Genomic DNA, 26,973 nt, shown 5'->3' with positions numbered 1-26,973 from the left:
TTTTTTTTTTTTTTTTTTTTTTTTTTTTTTTTTTTTTTTTTTTTTATATCTCCACTCCATTTCACTTATTTACTGCCAGGTATACAACTCTGTCATACAGAGCCCCTGAAATGATCAACCTTTATGGAGGGAAACCCATCACCACCAAGGCTGATATCTGGGTAAGGCCAAGAAAGGTTAACATTTTCTCTAACCAAATTAAAAAAAAAAACCTGAGTTCAGTTGATTATTTTCCCTGTGTCCCCCAAAAGGTATTTCGTAATAAGTAGAAGAGAGTGGTATATAGTGGAGCTTCTTATTCAGAAGAAGAAAACAAATAGAACATTTTATCTTCTTAATCCTGAATTGGAAAGCTTAGGTATAAAAAAGTAAATAAAGGACTTCCATATAATGTAACGTTTTACCATAGTATTTTTTAGAATTTATAGAGAATGTAAATATTTTTTTGATCGTAATTTTGATTGATCGCAGTATGGAAAAGTTGGTCATAACTCTTAAGTAGTTTTTAGAAGTATTTTAGGATTTTTTAATGGAAACCAACAGGAGTAAAGCTTTTTTCTAATTAAAATCATACAACTGACTAACTTCTATATATTGAGGATCTTATCATTTAACATATACAGTTGACCCTTGAACAACATGTGTTTGAACTGCATGGGTCCACTTAATATGCAGGATTTTAAAAATAAGTATATTGGAAAACTTTTTGGAGATTGGCAACAAATGTGAAAAAACTTGCAGATGAACCACGTAGCCTAGAGATACTGAAAAAATTAAGAAATAGTTATATAGTATTGTAAGAATACAGTGTGTAATACATTACAAAATATGTGTTAACTAACTATGTTATTGGTAACTGGTCAACAGTGGATTATTAGTAGTTAAGTTTTGGGGGAGTCAAGTTATACATGGATTTTTAACTGCATGGGGGGTTTGGTGCCTCTAACCGCCTATGTTGTTCAAGGGTTAACTTTGTATCTAGATTGAATTATTAAGATGATCATGTTTCTGTATAGTTGAACTTTATGTTAGAATGCTAATACTTCTTTAGAACTTGTTTCATAAGGAAATATATTTTGGCTGTATTTGATAAACTAGCAAGAAACTCTATTTTAAATGTGAATTCATTTAAATTCAACAAGTATTTAGTCATATCTACCTCTAGTGACTGTATTAGGGATGGAGGAAAAAAATTCCTTTGGAAATAGTTCTAGAGAAGTCACTTCAAGAAAAGTCATATTTGTTTTATTTTTAAAATGTGTTTAGAAAGTAGTAGAGCATAATGTGTGAAACCAAATGAATATCTCCTTGGTCCTCTTCTGACCTCCTCCTTACAGGGGTTGGGATACTAAATATTCTTGCAAGGTAAAAAAAGAGTATCTTTGATATCTTTTCATCTGTTGTAATATATACTTTTGCATGAATGATCTTAAATCTTAGTTGAATTTTTAACCGTATGCACAGTTGAATCAAACCTTGGGTAAGTTTGATTTAGTTAACTTGATAACTGCTTATAGATCACCAGCTTGAATAATTCAAACTCAGTTTGCTTTTCTCAGCATTAACATTTGACTTATTAAATGGCTTATAGTAAGTGGCTTACAGTATAATTTAGACAGCAAATCCAATCAGATCTTAATTTATAAAGTGAAGGTGTTAGAAGAGGTGGTTGTGGAAGTCTTTTCTAGCCTAATTTTGTGATGGCTGTTGAAATCTATGTCACCTAAAAGAGTATTTCAACAGCAGAGAAAACAAGAGACATCATAGCTTAACTACAGTTTGGAAATCATCAAGGCTTGATTGAAAAAAATAGTCTCTAAGCACATGATCGTTACCCAGTATCTTAATAAAAAAGGAGGGATCCTTTCAGACTTTGTATGCATGCCAGTTAGCATACTAAATTGCTATAAATTTAAACTTTATACCATTTATAGATTAGTATATGGGGTAGTATTTCTATAATGGATAACTGGGTATAGCTGTGGGGTTACAGATAGATGACCCAAAAATAAAAAAGAAGAAAAATAATTAGAAAATAGAATCTATGTTTATATGCTTGACAGAAATAGAATTTTAATTTTCATGGTGCCATTTTTTTCTTGTCTTAGCTCAGGTGAAACAGAAGTATGTTATAACATTTTAGGTGTGAATGAAAGAATATCCAGAAAAAATACTCAGTTCATACTGGTCAAGAATTATATTTCTGATTCTATTTCAGGGTAGTCCTGATTCTCAGGGACTTATTATATTGAGGTTAAAGTATTCATTTAGCACTTTATTTTGGGAAAAAATTTTTTTTTGCTTGGAACTTTTCATTGTAGGTTATTTTTATCCTGAGAAGTAGGATGCTGATTTTATAAGCATTGGGAAATTCAGTGAGAGATGCTTCATGTTATCTTTTAATGAGGAAAATTAAAGATGATGATACTTAGCCTTCAAAATCAGGTCATTTGTTTCCTCCTGTTTCTTGAACAATTCTCATCATACCAAATGGATAAGGAGGCAAATGCCTTTGGTGTGAAAAAATTAGGACACCTGGTTGTGTTCGCACTGTGTGAAGCAGAGTATTTTATATTTTAGATTTATGTTTTTTAAGTACACTGGCATTGCTATCTAAAATTGTTGTCTGGGAACTCCTGCAACATTTACTCTAACAGAAGACACATTCCTAACCGTTTGATTGATAAGATAAAACTGGCTAAAATGCAGAACTCTTATTAGACTGTCATCTGGGCAGGAGAAAGGTATAATTTAATGTAGATATTACACCATTAATAGTATTTTTTTTAGTGCTGTTAAGGAAGCCTGAAGCTCAATTTGCTGTATAAATACTGAAATTATCTTCCTTACAGAAAAAAAGCATTGTAAATATTTTTAAGTGACATGGAACTGGTTATTTCCATTCAGAATCTTCCATTTCATTAGTCACAGTAATGCTTTTGGACTTACTAGAATTACTCTTCTAGAATTGAAATTTCTAGAGTTTTTAAACTTTTATTGTTGGAAGGCTATATTGAAAATAATGCTTTGTAAATATTGTTGAACTTACAAAGGTGTTTCTGCATATTATGATTTTCATGGTAGTTAGAGAACTTAGTGTATTTGTTAGTTGAGTGTGCTAAGTTGATGTGTGGAGAAAATCCAACAAAGGAGAGGTGATAGTAAGGCCAAATTTCAGTATTGCTAATATAATTGCATACTGACTATTGGAGAATTTTATTACAGTCTTTTTAGAATTAGAAATATCCTTTACATTCTTAAGGCTTGAGGTGACATTTTTTTTTATAACAACAACATGATTTCTTGAGCCAAAAATCACATTTTATTACTGCTTCTCAAGTTTGAGCTGTTAGCAGCTTGGTAGCTAGGAATTTCCTATGCTACTTTTCAGAATGCAGTTTGTGTTGTTCTAGGGTGTTTTGTCCTCATTGTGAGCAAGTAGATTTATTGGTGCTGTGCTGTCTAGGAAGCCATGCAGGTGAAACAGACAGAGCCCTTTCTTTGTGAATTTTATTATAGATTAGCCAAGTACAAATATGAGTAGTATATTTAGAATAAAAGTTATAGGGTTATATTTAGAAGTAGAGAACTAATTTTTATGATATGAAATAATGACATATGTCTAATGAATAATCAATAAAACTATTGATGGTTGTCTGATAAATTTAACTGTGCTGGCTAACTCATATTTGGAACCCCAGGATTTTATAACATGTTTTATTTTGATTTTTAAAAAAATGTTTTTAGAGGGAGCCTTGTGATTATTTTGTTGGTTATATGCTAGTTTTGTGCTAAATATATTTTTTCCTTGTGAAAGAAATAAAAATATAATTTTTTCCCCAAAGGGAACCAGCTACTTTTAGTTACATCATTCATGATTTAGAGTTCCATTATAGCTTTAATGCAGCCAACTAACCACAGATGTGATAGAAAAATATGGAAGTGATAAATGTCTTTTCAGAATTAAGCACATTAATTGGTTTAAGCAGTAATTTGTGAAAAGAGTGATCCAGTATTAGAAACAGACTTTAGTTTTTTTTAGTAACATACTTAGTTTTTGGTCTGGGACTATGTTTTTGTCTTGTGATTGATTACTTGAGCTCTGATGATATTCATACTTGTTTTTTTTACAGGCTCTGGGATGTTTACTGTATAAACTTTGTTTCTTTACTCTTCCTTTTGGTGAGAGTCAGGTTGCTATCTGTGATGGCAGCTTCACCATCCCAGACAATTCTCGTTACTCCCAGAATATACATTGCTTAATAAGTAAGTACTTGGAAAATTTTATGAAAAAATTGTAAGATACTGTACTTAAGGGTGGGCTGTTACATCTCTTTACCTAAGCCTTATCTTTTGATTTCATGTATTATAGTTTTGTGAAACTATTATAAAGAAAAAACATTAAAAAAATGTTTATAAGACTTTTATAGGAATGAAAGCAGCCTAATTACCGATTAGTGCATGGATATTTTTAAGCCCCCTAGATAAGCTTTTGTAGAACATAGAGATTATGTAATTAAGGAAACTGGAATTTCTGGAAAACCTTAGAGCAAAACATTTAATTACTCAGTCTTTGTGCTTTGAAATCTAAATATCCAGATCTGTTGCTCTTTTGTATCAAAGTATTATCAGTCTTAGAGTGTAGCTTATTTGGCCACCCTTTTAAATATTTATTCTTTATTGATTATAAAGCGTTTATTGGAAAACAGCCTGAGTGTAGTATCAGGAAGGGGTAGACCTGTGGGCCCCTGACTTCAAAAGAATACCTCAGTTTTCCTTCTAGCCTCCGTTAAGAGTTTTTTCTTCCTTTTGGATGGTACTATAAATTTAATTTTTTATATTTGTACATGGTAAAATTTCTGGAAAAGATGATTGAGGGTGAGGAGGATGGCTATCAGATATTAAAATTAAAATAATATTAGGAAGCTGCAGCATTTAAACAGCACCTCTCAGCACTGTTTTAATTAAAATATTTCTAGCATGTCTGCTCTGTTTTTTGCATTTTAAACATCCCGTCATAGCCTCCAGCCACACCAATCAATGCAACAGAAAAGAGGGCTAATCTAAATATATTTGATGTTTTGTATTATAAAGATGGCCATTCAACTAAGGGGAAAAATAGATGGAAATACAAAAAATTACTAGGGATTTGTGGACAAAATTCAATTCCAAGCTGAAAATCTACCTCAAACTTTATGCTAAAAATTCAAATCAATCAAAGACCTGAATGTAAAAAATAAAACATAAATGTACTTGAAGAAAATAGGCTTGAATTTATTGATAACACTGGAATGGGTAGTCTACTGGCATTAGATCTCAGAAACTAGGAAAGAAAAGATGAATCTGTTACATATAAGTTTAAACCATTAAAAGTAACCCCCCAAACCTATGAACCCCAGCATAAAGTCAAATAATAAATTGGGAAAAAAATATTTGGTACACATTTGACAAATGGCTAACTTTTATAATCTATAAGGCTCAGGTAAATCAAAAAGAAAAGGGCAAACACTCCAGTAGAAAAATGGTCAAAAGAAAATGGATCATAAAAGGATATCTGGCCTTGCTATGCAAACTTGTTTAAAGAATAATCTTTTTATTTATGTGGATTTGCTCAAACATGTTGGAAATTGGAGAAGTGTGTCAGTTGAACACAAGCTTACATTGCTTCATGTGGATTGTTTTTCCTAGGCAAAGGGAACCAGAATAACAGGGTAGGAGAGGTGGTGTTATAACTTACAGGGGAAAGGAAATAGCCCTAAGCTTTGCTGCTGTCCTGCAGGCGTGAGGACTTTTAGCTCTAATTGGGGAGTATTAAATATGAGTGTTTGTACCTGGGTGGCATATTCTTCATAGAGAGATCTACCTGAATTTCCTGTGGCTCCCTACTAATGGGTCGTTCCCCGAATAGCACCCCTGCTGGCTTAGAGTTCCATTTTTATCTTTATTGGTTGAGCACTTGCCAGCCTTATTTTGATGTATTTTTATATCCTTGTGGCAGCTTCCAGCCAAATTGCCTTCCCAGGTGCAGGTTACCTTCCCAGGTACCAGTTAATGTTTTTGTCAGTGCTCTGGTTGACAAAGTTGTATAGTTTTTCAGGGGTCTGACCCAGCTCTATTTTTCCCATTATCCCTGTAATTTTACCCTGCCATTTTACAGAATGTGATTTTTTTAAAAAGCAAATAATACCTTTTAGAGTATATTTGAATAAACATAGATCCATAACCCCCTCTGTTCAGTTGCTTTCCTCCTTCATTGTCCAAAAATTAGGGCATTAAAAGCATGAAAGGACTCTGATTGCAATGCTCAAAGAATAGATTGAGAAATTTACTTTGGCTGTTCTGGCTAATTGACGTTTAACCTTTTATTGAGGTCCTTGTAAATCATTTTAACTGTGACTGTTTTGTTGCTGAGTATAATGTTTTCATCACAGTTGAATGAGGGTTTTATTGGGGATCTTTCAGTGTCATAGAAACTGAATATTTTCAGTGGACAATGCTGTATGAGAGACTGGACTATATATATATATATATATACACACACCCTGATTCGTGATTTACTTTGCTTGTAGTTGTAAGATCTTATTTTCTTGAGTTAGGTTGTTTTTTTTTTTTTCTTCTCTGTGTATGTGTGTATGGGTATGTGTTTGTATATAATGGGAAGGAAAAACTAAACACTTTTGATAATTTTAGTATCTAATTGGGCTCTATCTAGTTCACTGGTGCTTTACTGTTTTTCATATGCTTCCTTTATTTTTCAATAAATGTGTAGATTTTAGTTTTTATCAATGTTAATATAAATTTGACCACGTATTAATATCTTTGAACTTATATCTGAGAGCTAGGCAGAACAAAAAAGTTGAATGAAATAAAAGCATTCAAGTAAATGTTGGTATTTTATCTCCTGTGAAAGGGTTTTTGTGGATTTTACTTTTATATATTACCTTCAGTAATAAAAGCATAACGAAGTAGATATTTTTAAACAAGAACATACCTACAATGCAATGTTTTTTAGAAAACACTTAGATTCTTTGTAGTTTTATTCTTTATATTTTTTCACATGTGACCTTGCCTGTTTCCTGCCATCCCACTTAGGTTTCTCTGTCTGCTTTTATAATATATAATGAGTGATCTACATTGCTTTCAAATAAATTCTACATTCAGAAATCTGGGAATTGCCTAGTTGTGCTCATAGTTTTTGAAAGTGAAACATTTTATTGCCAGTTAGTTATTCATGCAATGTAGTTGCCTCCACACACTACATCAAAAACTAATGATATACTATAGGCTGGCTAATTGAACATAATAATAAATAAATAAATAAATCAATAAATAAATAATAAAAAGAACATAATAATAAAAAATGAAAAAAAATAAAGCATTAAAAAAAGTATCTTTTTAGTATTAACACTTTTACTAATGCTGCTTATATATCTATTTTATATGACTAAGGATTTTTGAAAATGAAATGGCTATACCTGATCTTTGTTAAAATTATGTGGCTTGTGGTTATAATAAGAATTTGCATATACTTTTGATTATCACCAATTTTGTCAAGGGTAATTATTATTACCTACTGTCCATAAAGCTCAGTTTAACTATTAATTTCATTATATTTTTCCTGCTGACTTTTCTTCGTAAAAGTAGCAGAATCAGTTATTCAGAATTTTTCTTCTTAGCTTCTATTACTTTTTCCATTAGACAAATAGTGGAGGTGAATTGAGGGGTGAGGAGAGAAGCATTTTCATTATGGATCTAAGAGTTGAAAAGAACTTAAAGAATATTTAGAGGAGAATGAGAAGCTTAACTAATGGGGTTACTGAATAGTTATGATGAATGAACAGAGGGCTGGCTGCCTTACCTTTCTTTTAGCGTCTATGTTGTAAGGTGGTTAAGGTAATACATTGTAGAGGTTAAGAACAAAGCCTTGAGCCAAAGGGCCTGGGCTCACATCTGCTCTGTCACTTACTTGGTACAGAACATTGGGCACCTCCATTATCTTAATCACGTTTCTAAAATGAGCATATTAAAAGTACCTACCTCTTAATGGTTATTGTGAAAATGAAATGAATTATGAAAAGTACTTCTTAGCCTGTGTAAGTATTCAGTAAGAGATGGTCTTTAATACTACCATCTTGACTACTATAATAACTATTACTACTGATATCTTTTTTTTTTTAAAGATTTTATTTATTTATTTGAGAGAGAGAGAATGAGAGAGAGGGGAGAGGGTCAGAGGGAGAAACAGGCTCCCTGCCGAGCAGGGAGCCCAATGCGGGACTCGATCCACAGACTGCAGGATCATGACCTGAGCCGAAGGCAGTCACTTAACCAGTGGATCCACCCAGGCGGCCCTACTATTGATATCTTTACTATAATTCTTCGTGAGCTAACCCAGGTTTGATTTTCTGGGTAAGGGGCAGGGCATTCACTTCCAGAAACTCATTAGGATGTTCATTTCCTGTAGAGATTTCTTTGGATGCTATGAAGCAGAACTTGGTTTTGCAGATTAATGGTGGCTGTACCAAAGGCTTACTATAAGTTATATGCTCAAGAATATACTGTTAAATGTAACTAAGTTTTTTTTTCTCACTGCTTACTTTGTGTAGTGATTTATATGAACATCAGGAAAAGCTTTGTTTTTCTTACTTTTGGGTCTACTGAGTCGCTTTATGGTTCTGTATCTTAGCTTTTTGCAGCTCATCTATTGGGTTTAATTTTTTTTGAAATATAGTTGACCTACAATATTATATTAGTTCCAGATGTATAATGTAATGAGTTGATACGTGTATATATTACGAAATGATCACCAGAATAAGTCTAGGTAACATCACCTCACAGAGTTACACATTTTTTTCCCCCTGGTGATGAGAACCTTTAAGACTCTTAGCAACTTTCAAATCTACAATACAGTATTATTATTATTTTTTTTTTTTTTTAAAGATTTTATTCATTTATTTGCGAGAGAGAGAATGAGAGACAGAGAGCACGAGAGGGAGGAGGGTCAGAGGGAGAAGCAGACTCCCCGCTGAGCAGGGAGCCCGATGCGGGACTCGATCCAGGGACTCCAGGATCATGACCTGAGCCGAAGGCAGTCGCTTAACCGACTGAGCCACCCAGGCGCCCCTACAATACAGTATTATTAACTATGGTCACCGTGCTGGGTACAGTACATCCCCAGAACTTATTTCTTTTGTGATTGGAAGATTGTACCGTTTGACCCCCTTCACCCATTTTGCCCACCCCTCCCCTTCCCCTACCTCTGGCAACCACCAATCTGTTCTCTGTATTTATGAGTTCATTTTTCTTTTTTAAGAGTCTACATATAAGTGAGATCATACGGCATTCATCTTTCTATGTCTTATTTCACTTAGCATACTGCCCTCAGGTCCATCCATGTTGTCTCAAATGGCAAGATTTCCTTCCTTTATAATAGCCAAATAATATGAGAGAGAGAGAGAGAGAGAGAGAGCGCGAATGTGTGTGTGTGTGTTACATTTTTTTAATTTACTCATCAGTGGACACTTAGGTTGCTTCTATGTCTTGGCTATTGTAAATAATGCTGTACTAAACATAGGGGTGCTGATACCTTTTTTTTTTTTTAAAGATTTTATTTATTTATTAGACAGAGAGCAAGAGCACAAGAGGGGGAAGGGGCAAAGGGAGAGAGAGAAGCAGACTCCCCACTGAGTAGGGAGCCCAATGTGGGGCTCGATCCCAGGACCCTGGGATCATGACCTGGGATCATGACCTGAGCCAAAGGCAGATGCTTAACTGACTGAGCCACCCAGGTACCTCATGCAGATACCTTTTTGAGCTGTTTTTGGTTTCTTTGGTTAAATACCCAGAAGTGGACTCGCTGGGTGATATGGTAATTCCATTTTTAATTTTTTGAGGGACCTTCATACTCTTTTCCAGAGTGGCTGCTCCAGTTTACATGCTCACTCACACTGCCCAAAGGATTCCTTTTCTCCACATCCCTACCAACACTCGTTATTTTTTATCATTTTAATAGTAAATAAAATTATTTTAATACTGATTTTCTATGGGAAACCAGGAACTTGCTTGCTTGTTTTAATACACTTAAAATTTATTATGGAAATAAAAAAACCCCACAAATACAGGCAGAACAGTTCAGTGAATTATGTACCTGTTCCCCAGCTTCAGTGATTATTACTCATGGTAGTCTTTTTTCATCTATGGCCTCACCCACTCTTTTTTATATTATTTTTGAAAATAATCTCAGACATTTTACTGTACCTTTGGGAAAAAAGTGAAAGATTAAGATAGGAGTTCCTTGGAGATTTCCAGTCATTGCTCCTGGGTTACCTCTTGGGCAGGTGTAGAGGGAGGGCTCTGATCCATGATGTCGAGGGGCAGCCACTAGGACTACCCCAAATATACTAACCTGGCATATTGATAGTGCCATTTTAGTGTTTTAGTCATGATTGATCACACTTATTATTAGCTGTTAAATTTGGTTTCATTTCAGCAGTCCATGGAATAAGTTATGTAGGATCTATACACCTAACATGTAAGTTTCTAATACAGATGGTTCTTGCCTCTATGATGGCTCAGCTTACGCTTTTTCACCTTTACGGTGGTGTGAAAGCAATACACATTCAGTAGAAACCATACTTTGAATTTTAAGTTTTCATCTTTTCCCGAGTAGCAGTATGTGGTGCGTTAACTCTCTCGTGATGCTGGGCATCAGCATCGAGCTGCAGCTCCCAGCCACCACATGATCTCAAGGGTGAACGATGATGCTTTCGAGCATTCTGTGCCCATACAATCATTTTGTTTTTCATTTTAAGTACAGTATTCAGTAAATTACATAAGATAGTCAATACTTTATTGGCATATAGGCTTTCTGTTAGATGAGTTTGCTCAACTGCAGGCTAATTGTAAGCATTCTGAGCATGTCTAAGGTAGGCTAGGCTAAGCTATGTTCAGTGGGTTAGGCGTATTAAATGTATTTTTGACCTACAGTATTTTTAATTTATAATGGGTCTGTTGGGATGTATCCCCCTCATAAGTTGAGGAAGGTCTGTAACAATCCCCACAGGTTAACAGATAAAAATAACAAGTTAATGCTTGTTATTAAGTATTTACGGTTGTAAAATTGGAGTGGGTGTTCTCTTTTTAGGTATATTTACTCTAAGTGTAATAAATAGAAGTCTTTGGGAGAGGAAAAGTGTCTTTATGAAAGGAAAACAATTTAACAAAATTTTAAGCAGAAAAATTCTTTTGAGACTTCTGTCTAAAGTATTTTCCTATTAAATTTGTTGAGCTATCAGAGAGGCTGGTTTAAGTTTTACTTAGGCCCAGGCATGGATCTATCATTTTGTATAACTTGAATGGGAACCACTTTATTTAATTTTTGGCTAAAGTCCTTAATGAAACCATAATTTAACTTGGTCACTGCTACAGCAGCAGCAGCTCCTTTAGCAGCTCTTTTTGTTGGAATATGCATGGATGTTGTACTTTCCTATACAATTAGTTATAAACGTAACTATTTCAGCTGCCTTGGGCAAGTGTTTTAATTTTTATTTTTTTTAAAGATTTTGTTTGAGACAAAGAGCGTGTGTGCATGAGCAGGGGTGGGTGGGTGGGATGGAGAGGGAGAAGCAGATTCTCTGCTGAGCAGGGAGCCCAATGCTGGGCTTGATCCCAGCACCCTGAGGTCATGACCTGAGCCAAAGGCAGACTGAGCCACTCAGGTGCCCCGCAAGTGTTTTTAAATCAGATATGTCTGATACCTTAGTTGGAAATACTGTGGTAGTTTAATCGTACACTACCTTCAGTGCTAAGACTCTTTTGTGTTCTTAGGTTATATAAGTGGTGTTTGTGTCAATAGAAAGATTCACACAATTAGGAGCAGAGAAACAGTCTTTCATTTCTATGTGGCTAGTGTTTTAAAAGTTGATCTTACATTTTCAGTAGAATCAAGGTCAGTGGGAATGTCTCATGATGATTCACATGTTCACTTTAAATTGAGTAAACAAGGGTGTATTCTAGCTTCTCTGCCTTTTTTTTTTTTTTATGAATTTAAACACTTTTGGATGAACTAAACACATGTATTTTTTAATCCATTCCTTCAGGAACATATTTTTGTAGATGATATGGTTTTATTGTCTTTGAAGTAGGAGTTAATAAAACACTAGACTTGAGGTTTAATTATTATGAGAAAAAATGGGCAAACTACTTAAAAACTGAAGTTGTCACTTTTGGTGGATATGCCTCAATGTTTAGCTGGATTAGAGCTGATACCTCTGTACTCCAGATTAATCATTTAGTTATCGGGGACTACATTTTGCAATGTACAGTCCTCCTGGACAGTTTGGGAAATAATATTATTAAATTAAATGCTTAAAGATGCCTTATTGAGTTCTTTTCCTTTTTCTTTTTTAATGGCTGATAGTATCCAGTATAAAAATATTCAGAGATAAAAATGTAGACATGTTCTACCTATGGATTTCAGCCTCCTCATACTTTGAATTAGAACCAAATCAGAGGGACACAGGAGCTCATCAGCTAAAAGTGTCAATATTAATACTAATAAAGCAGATTGCAGAATGAAATTTACATCTGAAGGCAAATGGGCCTATTCAGTTCCCAAATTTCCTTACACCTAGTCATAGGCAATGCTGGAAAGCCATAGACTTCCTCCACAGAAGCAGGCCATTTACCAAACATGGTTTCAGAGAGAACGTTTATGTCTGGAGAATTGTTCTGAAAGAAAGAGTATCAGAGATTGATGCATGTGGGCGGTTATTTCTTTTTTCTAGTCTAACAGACAAATCACCGTTTTCTTCTTGGAGAGGAACGAGTTATAGTAGTAGAGAGAGGTCACTAGTACAGTGGTTTTCAAACTGTTTGACTGTGGTCCATAGTAAAAAATATTTTAGTTATGACCTGGTGGACGTGCGTGTGCATGCACGCACACACACACACACACACAAAACAAGTTTCATGACACATTGCTTATACTTACCATAATAATGCACTCTAATATTTTATATCCTATTAAAATAAATGATAGTTGTGACCTTTTAAACTGATTTTATGTTCCATAAATGGGATCAGTACAGTTAGGCAAACTAGACTGGCGTTAGCAGATGTAGTCCCACATGGAAACATAAGCCTGGGAGTTAGAGGTCCTTTTCTTTGGTTATAAGATGATATCAGTTCTACCCACAGCTTGGTTACCTAATCATTAGGGGATGTTGTGCTGTGCTTAATTTGAGAGAAAGAATTACCTGTAAAGATACTGGTTAAAGAACATAAAATCTCAAATTTATTGCCCCTTAATGCTTTTCATTACTATGAAAGAAAAAAAAAATATAGGATTGCTTGAAGGATCATTCTTTTCCATTCTAGATACTTAAAAAGCTTTTCCTAGATTAAGTCAGGCCAGAAAAGTATATTCTTGTGTCATACTGTTCTCTTACAGAATTTCTTCTGCTGAACTGCATTTAGGTGTTATGTCACTGGTCATCACAGAAGGAATGACCCATTGTCACTCATTGCAATTTCTTAAGGATATTGTTCATTCTGTATGAACTTTTTTAGAAAGACTCAAAGGAGAATTTACTCTTTGCTGTCAATATTAGGAACAGTGCTTTTTCTTAACACCTGGTTTGTTTTTGTGCTAAGGATACTGTGATTCTTGTAATGGATCATGTTGCTATATTTGTGTCGTCGACTGGAAAGTAGAGAGCTAAATTTTTGGGCTTACATTTATAGGACCAAATCATATACAGTTTCTTCACTGATGTCATTATCCTGTTTTTTGTGGGGAGGGGGCAGGGGCTTTTAGCCATTACTTTTCTATTAGTACTAATTTTCTCATATACTTAAAATGTTATCATTTTGGGGCACCTGGGTGGCTCATTGGGTTAAGTATCTGCCTTTGGCTCAGGTCATGATCCCAGGGTCCCAGGATCGAACCCCGCATCGGGCTCCCTGCTTGGTGTGGAGCCTGCTTCTCTCTCTCCCTCTGCCTCCCTGCTCGTGCTCTCTCTCTCACTCTGCTCTCTCTCTCACTCTCATTTATTGTTAAAAGTCTGTTTAAATTTATTTCTATATCATGTACTGTTATACTTTTAAAACATTTAGTAGTATTTGTTGGTGTCAAGATCAAATATGATTTTGGAGGATAAAATAAACCTTGTAGATTCCTGGATCTTCTCTGGAATGAGGTTGAATACAAACGAATAAATGTTTTTGGTTATTTACATCTAACAATGGTCACAAAATAAAAAATCAATTTTATAACTGACCTATTTTAAGTATATAAAGTCAAGTTACATGCAGAGTATTTTTTTAAAAAAAATTTTATTTATTTATTTTTAGAGAAAGAGAGAGAGAGAGAGTTGCACACATGCACGGGTGGAGGGGCAGAGGGAGAGAGAGAGAATCCCAAGCTGACTCCCTGCTGAGTACGGAGCTGATGTGGGGCGCTTGACCCCAGGACCCTGAGATCATGATGTGAGCCGAAATCAAGAGTCTGATGCTTATATACTTATATACTTAGATCTTTCTGTATATAATTTTATTAGCAAATTTCAGAATATTATCTAATTGATGCTACATTTTTATATTCCAAATAGGTTTAAAAATGATTTGAGGGATGCCTGGGTGGCTCAGTCAGTTAAGTGGCTAACTCTTGGTTTTGGCCCAGGTCATGATCTCAGGGTCCTGGGTTTGAGCCCCACGTTGGGCTCTGCACTCAGCGGAGAGTCTGTTTCAGGATTCTCTTTCTCCCTCTGCCCCTCCCCCTGCTCTCTCTCTCTCTCTCTCTCTAAAATAAATAAATCTTTAAAAAATGATTTGAACATTATAAGAACTTAATCAGTGAAGCAGAGTTAGAACATGGAGATGTCTTAACAAAATATGAACTTTTTAGCTGTAGAATTGAGTATAAATGTCAGCCTTCTTGTGAACTTGTGAATTAGTAAGTGACCCAAGAAATAGTCATTTGGTTAGGGAAAAAAAGATCATTTTGGTTAGAAAAAAAGGTCAGCTATTTCAAGCAATGTTTTAAGAGTGGTGTGAAATCTGTTTATAATAGAACCATAAAACTCTACTCATACTTCTGAACATGAAATAAGAACTATGGTGAATATTGTTAGCATCAGTATGGGAAGAATTTTTTTGGAAAACTGTAGCGTCAACCCTGAACTACTTTGTTAAATATAATGCTCACAACTTAGTCTTTTCTCAGTGATTCAGGATCATTTGAAAATTAATAGAGGTATTTTAGATAATAATGAAAATAAGGACCTCTACTGTGGCTTTGGAACTTTCTTGAATAATTCCCCAGTGTTCACTAAACTCACTGTTCTGTGTCACTTTCTGAGAAGAATATTTATATTTGTTTATTTATACTTCTGGTGCAGAGCTGTTCCATGACCGCTTTTAGCTTCGGTTAATGCTTTAAGTTCCATTAGCAAACTTTACTAGAATCACTGATCCTAGAATGTTAAAAAGTATATATGCATTTTATTCTTTTAATGTGCTCCTTAATAGCTTCTGTGTGTTCAGTGAAACTTAACATTTTAATCTTTCTTGCAGGGTTCATGCTTGAACCAGATCCAGAGCGTAGACCTGACATATTTCAAGTGTCCTATTTTGCATTTAAATTTGCCAAAAAGGATTGTCCAGTTTCCAACATCAATGTAAGTAGTTTTTCAAGTAGGATATGAATTTAAAATCCCATTTCATATGTATAGATACATATACTTTCAGAATTACTTGTTTCATGACAAGTGGTCTGATAGTCTGTTTGGGGTTAGTATTTTTGATAAAAAGCGACATTGCCAAACTCTGCTGAGGTGCCCTGGGGAGCTACAGCAGACCTGGGGCACTGCAGGATATTTTTCCTTTTTGAGGGAAACACAGTGATATCTGTTTTTCACAACACAAACTCCTATTATTAAGTTGTTTGGGTCTATCTGTTAAGTTGGGAGGGTACCTCATGAAAAATTCCTGAGACGCTAAGCACTGGGTAAACTGAAAAAGTCTGGTTACCTTTGGTGTAAAGAGCATAGGTACTGTAAATGGAGAGACCTGGGTTCAATTCTATCAGTGACTGATTTTGTATATTTTGGGAAATTACCTAATGTCTCTTTCTTTTTCTGTGAAAATAATGATTATGAGGATCACAAATAATAAATGTAAAATCCTGTGCCTCATCCGTGGAAGGTGTTAAGTTGATAGTAGCTAATATTATTCAGAGGCTTTGAATTATTTTGTCTGCATAGTATACCTAACTATATCAGATTAACTGTGTATGGCAATCTTTGCTAATTTTAATAAAGGTCTGGGTTCATCACTGATTTTAAGCCAGTCTTAACTTTTAAAGATCATTCTGGCTCTTGTTCTTATAGGTCTTTTTGGTGTGTAAAACTTAGTCCATCCCACTAAAAAAATAAGGAAGTTGTACTATTTCTTTTTGTTTTTTGAAGCCTCAATGTAATACATGCTCTGTTGAAGATGAAAGTCAGGCAGTTCTAACATTCTAGTAATGAAATGGGTTTATTTGATATTTGACTATGGATTTTTAGCTTTTCATTCAGCAAATATGTATTTGGGTGCCTACTATAAGACAAACATTATAGAGAGCATAAACAGATGATCTTCTGCTCTTGCTTGCTAGCCTTTACAAGCAGTGTCATGAAAATTATCTGCAATATGTAGAAACAACACTTTCCTCAAATGCTTGGTGTTTGCTTCTTTTTCCAAAGTCATTTGGAAATTAGTCATTGATTTACAAGTGTAATATAATCCTTCTTTTTATCTGATATTTACCTGTTTGTATAGTGGATATGATGATGTTCCGTTTCTTTTCCAAGGGTTTTTGTGGAACATGAATATAAAAGTGACATTTGTGTAGCATGCAGTGATATTTGCAGATTAGATCTGGCAAACATATGTGAACATGTAGGTATCTGAGGTGAAAGTAGTATTTCATAGATAGTACTTTTTAAGAGTATATCCATATTGTTTAAATAAAACTTTTTGCAATTAAAATGAAAACCAAAATGAAAAGTTATTTTTTTCTTCCAAGAATTCTTCTGTTCCTTCAGCTCTTCCTGAACCGATGACTGCTAGTGAAGCAGCTTCTAGGAAAAGCCAAATAAAAGCCAGGTAGGCAAAGCTATGCTGAGATTTGAAAAGACATTTTTAAATGTCTTTTAAATCCTAGCAAGTGTCATTGATTAAATATCATTTTCACACACAAAAAGTGTATGTTCTTTATTGCATGTGATGAGGAGCTTAGATAGCAAGTATAAAATAAGCTTTTTTTGCATTAGGTATGGAGTTTGACATCAGTCTTACTCGAATGCTCACCCTCAGCAATTAAGAAGTGATTATGCAACTGGTGATGTTACATTGGGTCATTTTGGGGGTGTCATTATTTCATCACATGGTAACTAATTTGTGAAATTTTTGTGTTGTGTTTATAGCTAGTATGATTTTTTTTTTAATTTAAGGAAAGAAAGAACTCTTACAGCCAACTATTTTAGAGTATTCTAAATTCATAAGCTCTTTTATGTATTCTAATACATATTTAGAATATGTATTGCTATGTATAATTTATAATGAATCGTTATAACTATAATTCTTTTAAGACTGGTAAAGAAATGTTTTAAATTATCATTCATAGTTATTTACTCTACTGATAAGTTTGGTATGTATTATGTAGGTTAAGTTGTGTATCTGATCAATGATTGAATTAATGATTGATTTTTTTTTATACTATTTTTGGGTTTAAAAGTTAATAAATAGGATTATATTTTAGATTATCAGACAGGTATATTATTACATGTGGGGAGATTTCTTGGTCACGGCTTTTTTTTTTTTTTTAAGATATATTTATTTGAGAGAGAGAGAGAGCATGAGCACGCCAGTTGCGGGGGTCAGAGGGTGGCAGAGGGAGAGAGAATCAAAATTTCAGGCAGACTCCCCGCTGAGCACAGAGCCCATCTCAGGGCTGGATCCCACAACCCCTGAGATCATGACCTGAGGTAAAATCAAGAGTCGGATGCTTAAGCAACTGAGCCACCCAGGTGCCCCATTCAGAGCTTTTTTTGTATTGTCTTTTACTTAGGCAAAGATTTTATTTGACATGAACTAGATAAAATATGTTTATATACCTGTTATATGCAAGATATAGAAACAAAGAAAATTTTAGGAGCAGTGTTTATTCTCAAGGAGCTCACATTCTAATGAAGACAGACGAGAAAACAGTTGCAACGTGATATAGATACCAGGCACCTCGGAGAGTGGAGGAAGGGAAAGCTGGGAGCAGAGAAAGCATCCTTTCCCTGGTGCTGCAGCTTGCTAAACTCCTCCTTGAAGGATGAATAGATAGCCTCCTGGAGTGATGGGGAGTGAAACTTTAGCAGGCAGGCACTTCAGGCAAGAAGAATGGACTTTGTGAAAGTGCAAGGCTGAAGCATAAGGGGACATAAATGGGAGTGGTGGGAAATGGTAGCTAGGTGCTGTCATGAGCAACTTGGTTTATATGTCATGCTGAGAAATTTGGACTTTGGCCTTTAAGCCAGTGAATTTTCAACCTTGCAGTGAGCTCTACTATTTGGGACTTTGTGTGAGATGTGTTGTTATAATAATAATAAATAATTTGCTATTTATAAATTGTTAAAATATCATTTGTGAATGACTTTTTAAAAAAAATAATGCCATCACTCTAAAAATATTATCTTCATTCACTTTAATTTTAAAATACTCTCTCGAGTAAGAGACTGAAGGAATAAAATTACATCTAACCTGCGGGAATCTGTTATGACTGACTGTCTTATCTATGACACAGCTGTAGTTAGCAAATGCTGTTAGAGTTGAGTGGCAGTTATGAATTTTTATAGGTCATGTCAATTCAATTTTATTGTGGTCTTTTAAAATTTTATTTTTTTTTTAAAGATTTATTAAGAGAGAGAGAGAGAGAGAGCGAACGTGGGGGGGGGGAGGTTGGGCAGAGGGAGAGATTCTTTCAAGCAGACGCCCTGCTAAGCTCAGAGATGCTGCTGGCTCCAGCTCCATCCCAAGACCCGTGACATCATCATGACCTGAGTCGAAACCAAGAGTCAGTCACTTAACTGACTGAGCCACCCAGGCGCCCCTACTGCAGTTTTTTAAATAATTATTTTGTCAATGAGTAAATCTGTAAGAAAGTAGATACAGATTTTTTAAAAAGCATGAGTCAACTGAACAAGAATGATGCTTTGAATATCTCTTCAACCATGACAGAAGTCCTAGCTATACAATTATAAGCAAATGAAATAGTTTTTTTTTTTTTTTAAAGATTTTGTTTATTTATTTGACAGAGATAGAGACAGCGAGAGCAGGAACACAAGCAGGGGGAGTGGGAGAGGGAGAAGCAGGCTTCCCGCTGAGCCGGGAGCCCGATGTGGGACTCGATCCCAGGACCCTGGGATCATGACCGGAGCCGAAGGCAGTCGCTTAACCAACTGAGCCACCCAGGCGCCCGCAAATGAAATAGTTAATGCAACTAAAATTCAGTGCTATTAATATTGTTAAATCTGTACATTACATTAAAAAAATTAGGTTCATTGGTGCTTATTGGTCAATAATGTAAATTTACTCTTTATTGATAGAATCAGTAAAGTACTTGAAAAAATTTAAATGTGAATAAAACCTAATTTAAAAAATCAAGTTTTTTTTTTTCATGTAAAAGGCTTCTTAACAGGGGATGGGTGATTGAAGAAATCTTTAAATAGTATCATTATTTACATGTTGTAGAGCTTTGTGAATATTATCCATTGACCCTGCCTTTACTGTGTGACATTTTTGGTTTTACTTCTTTCTTAAAAGCTCCTTTCTACCTCCCTGAAACCTGCATCTGCTTTTGGGACTCTTAAACCTGGGAGACTTTTGGGACTTGTATCTGCAAATGGAAGGGTTGAGAATTACTGTCCTGGCAGATGGAAACACTGAAGTATTTTAAGAGGAGAGTGTGTTTTAGGAAGATTGTTCAGGTGATAGGCAGTAGGAAAGACAAGGAAGGAAGCAGAGGAAACAGCTTTGTCTACTGTGATAGGGCAGATGAGGCTGCACAGTAGTGTTGATACCAGTGATTGCTCAGTCCTTTGTTTCAGCTGAGTTTGTGTCTTCGCGTTGCCTCATCTGCCTGCCCAGGCATTTTCTTCCCATTTCTTCACACAGAATGCTTAATGTCTTTTTTACTGTCTAATGAAAGTGTGTTTTTTACCCTCCAGTGCCTACCTGAAGCCTTTGTAGCCGAATTAGAATTACTCCTCTGTGAAACTCTTGACAGTTCTAGCTCGACACTGACTGTTTTTACTGTCTTATATTTTATTGTATTTTCATGAACGCACATCATATCTTCCTGGGTATATTGTAAATTCTCTGAAGACGGTATTGTGCCTTGTTTGCTGGATACTAGTAATCATATAATAGACACTGGCATTGGAAAATACATTAGGAAACACTACACTAAAGTCTGTAGAACTTTTAATACGCTTTTTAGAGGTTTGCTACGCTCATGTGTGTTGTGAGTCTCTATAGAGCGATTTGTAACAGTAACAAGGCAGGGCGAGGTCTGATTTATATGATCCACTTAATAAAGAATGGATAGACAGATAAAAAGATTGTATAGGATATACAGTCCCCAAATTACTCGAACTTAGGGAGTACAGCATTGGTTTTAGTGTCATATCCATAATTTGAACTCAGTAAGTACTTGATTATCATTAAAATGAGATATAATTGATTAAATGTACACATGATAATTTTATTGCCTTTTCAGTTTTCATAGACTTGTACTATAACCCATTCCATCTAAAACATAAATGTTATTTTTAGAAAACAGCACACAGTGTATTTCTATTATCTAAAATCTTTTGATTCAATTTCAGTTCTTTTCTTTCTTAGAAAGGTAGTTAAGAGGACTCCCTCTTGTGGTATGTACAGATATCAGAGAGAACTGTAGATCTGTACAGTTATTGTATATAGGGCATTCTCCAAATGCAGCAGATATGGACTTGGTAAATCATGTACGCAAACTTTTTAAATACCAAATCATTTGAAAAGGTGCTAAGGGAACTTGGTAAAGAGATTTTAGGCAGTCCTGTTGAAAAGTGAACATATGACCCTATTAAAAAGTATTTGAATTTTTGTACTGAATTTATAGAAAAAATAAGTTGATAAATATGTAAGTTAAAGATTCTCCCTGGCCTTTTTTTTTTTTTGAATAAAAGAAAAAAATGTGTCTTTTAGTGTTTTTGCTTTCAAAACTATGCTTACCACTTTGACCACCCCTGTCTGTGGCCTAAACTAAGTCCTAGTGGGAAAAATGTTATATAATTTCCACTCATTGTTCTAAGTAAAGCATAGTTAAAGATTCAAGAAGTTGAATGTGAGTGGGTAGCTCCACTCTGAAAGTTTTGGCTCCTTTTGTTTCGTGAGCTCTGGAGGGCAGTCTTTTCTTTCTTAAGCCTAGAGTCTAAGCTAAAGGAGACTGTTATTTTTTGTTTCTTGTTTTTATTTTTCTGACTGGTTTGGAGAATTGTCTCCTGATTTTGTCCAGGACTTTATGAGAAGGTTTCTGTTTGTTTCTTTTATTTCATCTCCTTAAGAGCAATCCTATATTCTTTTTCTGTCAGCTTCAGCGACAGACTATGAATGGTAGCATGCTGGTTTAAGGAAAATGGTTAGGTTTATTTTATTTACTTTCCTATCTTTATTAAACATTTAATACTTGAGAATGAGATAGGAAGAAGCTAAGAGGACTAATATGATCATCAGTAATAATTAAAATGCATTTGTTGAAATAGAACCTTTATAGACAAATAGTGAATTAGAAATAATCCCAGTATTTGGAATAAAATATATTCTTCTGTTGCAGAATAACAGATACCATTGGACCAACAGAAACCTCAATTGCACCAAGACAAAGACCAAAGGCCAACTCTACTACCGCCACTCCCAGTGTGCTGACCATTCAAAGTTCAGCAACACCTGTTAAAGTCCCTGCTCCTGGTGAATTTGGTAACCACAGACCAAAAGGTAATAACACCCCTGCCAACCTTGTCACCTTTATAGTTAACTTAAACCTTTTATGGCTTGATTTTCTAGGAGTATAAATTATTGGCACTTACTATTGTGAAGCAGATAACTTAATGCTGGAAGAAATTTTCTGCTGATGTCTGATAAACCCAACTTATTGTTTTCCTAAAGTTGTAAGCAAAAGTAGTTACTGGTAATATAAAAGTATGGTACAAAAAACTTCCAATTTGCTTATTCATAGAGTCATCAACTAGTAGGGTTTGAGGTTGGTAATAAGGTTCAAGAGTATAGAAAATTCTGTATTGTGTTGGAAAGGAGGAAGTTGAAACTCTAGCCTTAAAAAGTTGTATGTCTTTCCACTGCATCTAGAGCCTTGGCGGAGGAGTCTATCTTGGGTCATGTGGATATTACAACACAGAAACCTGTCTTTTCATCTGATTTTGAGATTTGTTTTTCTAATCTAAAATATCTTCAGAGCATTATGGTACAGTGTAGTACTTAAAAATTCCCCAAGAAAATCTGTCTAATATTAGATAATAAACTTGTCCTCTCAAGGGTCTGGGGATATAACTTGTAGGCCCATCTCAAGAAAACCTGTTTTGCACTTTATGTCATGATATAGCTGTTTTGCTTTAATGTTAAAATGTTTTCAATTAAGATGTTTTCAATTAGTATACTCTAATGGTTAAGAGCCTACACTTGGTGCCTCATGAACCTGAATGTGAGTTCTGTTTTTCCCATTTCTTAGTAATGTATGTTATAAAAATTCTGGTACCTATTTGATAGGATTGCTGTGAGGATTAAATAACTGCTTAATATAATCCCTTGCCACATAGTATGTCCTTAAGAAATGTTAAATATTAGCTACTATTACTACGATTAAGTATATACTCAGGGAGGGTAATGTTTATTTTACCTGATGCATTGCTGCATACTTCTGTCATGATCAGGCACACCAGATGGAGGATTATTCCGTGGAAGAGGGAAAATAGGGGGGTTGAAGCCTTTTGTGTCCATTTCTTAGCCTCACCGTTCTCTCTTGTAAAATGAGAATAACACCTGTTTTTCCTTTTACAAGAAACACATGACAAGGTGTGTGAAATATGGGAAGATTCTGTTTTGTAGTAAGCATTCAGTGTTATTTCTTTTTTCTTTCTACCATTTTGGTTGGAGATCCTATTAGTCTCTGTCATGTATCAATGCCCTCCAGCCAAAGACCACTAGAAACATACTTGTGTTTGAACAAATTGGGTTTATTCCTCACATTTCATGGGAATCTGTGGGAGTGTCTCAGTAAGATGGTGTTTGAAAGACTTATTGAAGGATTTGGGCTTGTTTTAGGTGTTTTGGGGGCAGCTTGAAGGAAGTGGGGCTTTGGATTGAATGCTGCCAGGAAGTGGATATGATATCATTACGTATCTTAATAAATCTTACTTCTCTAGAAGGAGGGAAGCAAAAGCCTCAATTGGTATAGAAGTAGCAGTCAGCCATAGTAGCCAGGATATGTCAGGGAGAGGTTTGGTCATTTTTTGGTTTGGACAATGTTCCTGATTTTGGCAGTGTTCAGATGTGATTATGGAGTGGTCTTATTGTCCTGATCCACCACGGTCACAGGAAGCCTTCTCTGATGTGGGCGTTCTGTGAAATTGTTGTTTATTAGGAGCTGTGAGGGTCAGGCCTGCTACCATGGCAGGGATTGCATTTCTTTTCGTCGTGCTTCCAACTTAAGTTGGAAAAATAACATTCCTTTTTCCCCTGTATGTGCATCTTTTAACATTTCTTCCCCCATTAAATATTATACAAGGAGTGACACATGAATATATTCTTTTAAAATATTCAGACAGTATGGTAGTATTCGGGGGAAAAATGTCAAAGTCTCCATTATTTTTTTCTGCAGAGTAAACTAGCAGCAGGTTAATATGCATTTCCCAGGAGCACTTTTTATGTTCTTGCATGCATATATATAGATACAAATCACTTACGTTGTGTTAACGTAAATGGATTCATACCATACATAGTTCTCTGCGCTTGATTTTTTTAACTCTTATGTCTAGGAGAGCTTTGCACATTAGTGCATATAAGTCTACCATGTAGTTTTTAATAGGTAGATGATATTCCACAGTGTAGATGTACCATAGTTTATATATAACCATTTAGGTTATTTCCAGTATTTGCAATTATTAATACTGTTGTGGTGAACATCCTTATAACAGACTCTTGATTTCCATGTTAGAGCATTTGTCAGATACTGCCATATTGCCATCCAAAAAGACTTCAAAAATTTACACCATTAACAGCAGTGTGAGTGTCCTTTGATTCTTATCCTTGCCAATACCTGATAGTATTGGTTTTTTAAAATGTTTCCCTATTGATAGGTGAAGTATCTTTGTTTTTATTTTAATGTTCTTGATTAATACTACTGTTTCATGTTTACTGGCCATTTATTTTCTTCTGTGAATTATCTTTTGCAATTTTCTGTGAGATTGTTTTGTTTTTATTTTTTATTGCCCTTAAGATTTTGTATTTATGTATTCTGAATATTAGTTCTTTGCCATATATATTGTAAATATTTTCTTACAGTATGTCTTTAACTTTCCTGGTGAATTCACTTAACTTCTCTGAGCCTTAGTTTTATCACTTGCAAAACAGGGAATGATAGTATGATGATTTAATGATATACTTGAAAGCATTGTTTTCATGTAGGATTATTATGATGTTGTTTGGGATTTCTCTGGTGCTCTGTGGCCCTGGCTTAAGAACCAGGGCACTCCTTTTAGCTAGATGTCACTAAAGCAAAGTCACAGTTTGTGAGGTGAGAGGTGAGCCACATGAGTTATTGCATGATGATCACTGGTGTGACTGGGCTTCACCCCCAGCGACGAGCATTCTACAGTTAAACATCAGGGTCCTAAAAGATGAACATAGCTGGGGAGCTTAACTTTTAATACTCTACTAAGTGGAAAGAAATGCACTTAAAAGGCTAATGGTGGTAATGTCTGTGTGGTAGAATTACGGTTTTAATTTTCTTCTGTATATTTTTATAAATGTTTCAAGACTAATTATAATGAACATGCATTTCCTTAGAATTGGGAAGTTATAAAACTATTTTCATAGAGGTGTTGTATTTAAGGCCTGGGGAGGTTTGAAGATATTGGTGAAAAAGAATCCTTCTCTCCCTCCTTGCACTCTCCTCCTTTTACCCCCGTAGGATTGAATAGCTGCACTTGAATTTATGGTAACCCATTGGAGGAGAATATAGAAATTATGGTATATCGCATTTCCTTTCTGATATTGTGTGTCTCTCATTAATTTCAAAAGTTTATTCATAGGGTTTGCCTTGGGTAAAATTTATGAAGCTTATAAATATCCATCTAGGAGGCAGTGTTAATAGATTCACTACAATAGCATTTATTGAACATCTGTTATAATAGAGATTCCTTGGGGCCTTAATAGGTCGGTAAGTCCCATCCGTCAAAGGGCCCTAGTTAGGAAATGGCCATGAAGACAATATGTGCAAGGCAGAATGAAATGTTATAAACCGAGTGGAGGTGTTAGGTGAAGGAACGAGGAAGAGAGACTTGAGCTGAAGGGTAAGAAGAATTGCAGTAGGTGGCAGGCGGCAGTGTAGACAGAGAGAACCATATTGGCAGAGACACATGCCAGTGCATGCAGTAGCTGAGAAACAAGAAACAAAGGACCTGCCTGGTGTGTTCATGGAGAGATGAAGTAGGAAAGAAGCAGCGTTTCTAAGATGTTGACTTGTTCAGAGTTGTGGCTGACAAAATTAACTTTCACAGGTTCTTAAAATTACAGTAAACAGTCCCTTTAGACTATGTGCATATGGAAGTTTCTGTGTTATAAAGTAAGGATAAAATTGCCTTGGTTAATTAATGATCATTTAAATGAGTGTTTTGAAATCCAGCCATTTTGTTGAAATCTTGAGTATGTTAACATACGTTTCTGGGAACCACTTCTAGGAGCACTGAGACCTGGAAATGGCCCTGAGATTGTACTGGGTCAGGGGCCCCCTCAGCAGCCTCCACAGCAGCATCGAGTACTTCAGCAGCTACAGCAGGGAGACTGGAGATTGCAGCAACTTCACTTGCAGCATCGCCACCCGCCGCAGCAGCAGCTACTTCAGGACGCCTGTATGCAGCAGGTCATTCTCCAGTTACTTTAGATACGGAAGGAGTGTTGTGAAGGTCATGGGACTGTTGGCTGTCAGGGAACTCCCTGTCAGATCACAGGCACCGTGAACTCTAGATCCAAGTACACATTTGCCCAGTTTCCGGATTGTGGAGGAATATGTATTTTAATTGCATTCTGTGAGATTCTTAAGAATATTCTGTTGAAATAGGTTGCATCGTGGCTTTATGAAGCAAAGAAATGTTCGGTCATTGGGCATTATGAATAAACATGGCAATTTATGATGAATGTTATCTTTTTCAGGTTACGTTTTGAGTTAAGAAACAGATTAATAATGTTATTGTTGGAAAGGTGATATTTAGGCTTTAGAAGTAACACTATCTTGGGTCTTTGTTCTAGTTTTTTTTTTTCTGCCTGGGTTGGGGTGTGTGTATGTATGTGTGTGTGTGTGTGTGTGTGTGTATGGAGCGGTGGCATTTATAGTTGGAAGGGACATAGAAAAACATGACCGTAAGTTCTCTTCTGTCCTTTGCCTTATCAGAACCTGCAAATTTCTAGTTTCATTAAACTATTTAAAATTTAATGACTTGTCACAATTGCCTTTCCTTCATTTCCTGAAATATTTTGGAGCCTAGTAAATGCATGGCACTACTCATGGGTGGCTCCCTCTTCTGGTCTTGACTAATAGACCCAGAGCAGAACATAGTTAAGTAGACGGTGCCATTGGATTGCCGGAAGGTGTCATTGAAGGGGAGATAG

The 26,973-nt window shown here is 35.4% G+C and overlaps 1 protein-coding gene across 2 annotated transcripts in view; it reads left to right on the top strand.

The window, feature by feature from the left end:
- BMP2K (BMP2 inducible kinase) overlaps nucleotides 1-26,973 on the top strand; it is a 129,011-nt gene that overhangs the window by 65,706 nt on the left and 36,332 nt on the right. The window contains exons 6-11 of one of the 2 annotated variants that reach the window (XM_021702437.2): nucleotides 80-161; nucleotides 4,134-4,266; nucleotides 15,574-15,677; nucleotides 17,069-17,148; nucleotides 21,908-22,068; nucleotides 26,046-26,227. In XM_021702437.2, coding sequence (XP_021558112.2) covers nucleotides 80-161; nucleotides 4,134-4,266; nucleotides 15,574-15,677; nucleotides 17,069-17,148; nucleotides 21,908-22,068; nucleotides 26,046-26,227 — 742 coding nt within the window. The remainder of the gene's footprint in view (nucleotides 1-79; nucleotides 162-4,133; nucleotides 4,267-15,573; nucleotides 15,678-17,068; nucleotides 17,149-21,907; nucleotides 22,069-26,045; nucleotides 26,228-26,973) is intronic. The other variant, XM_021702439.2, reaches the window with a different exon arrangement.

The sequence above is a fragment of the Neomonachus schauinslandi genome, chromosome 2 (genome assembly GCF_002201575.2).
Source record: "Neomonachus schauinslandi chromosome 2, ASM220157v2, whole genome shotgun sequence".
Taxonomy (NCBI): domain Eukaryota; kingdom Metazoa; phylum Chordata; class Mammalia; order Carnivora; family Phocidae; genus Neomonachus; species Neomonachus schauinslandi.
The sequence above is the reverse complement of the archived record's forward strand: the minus strand, read 5'-3'. Positions and strand labels throughout refer to the sequence as shown.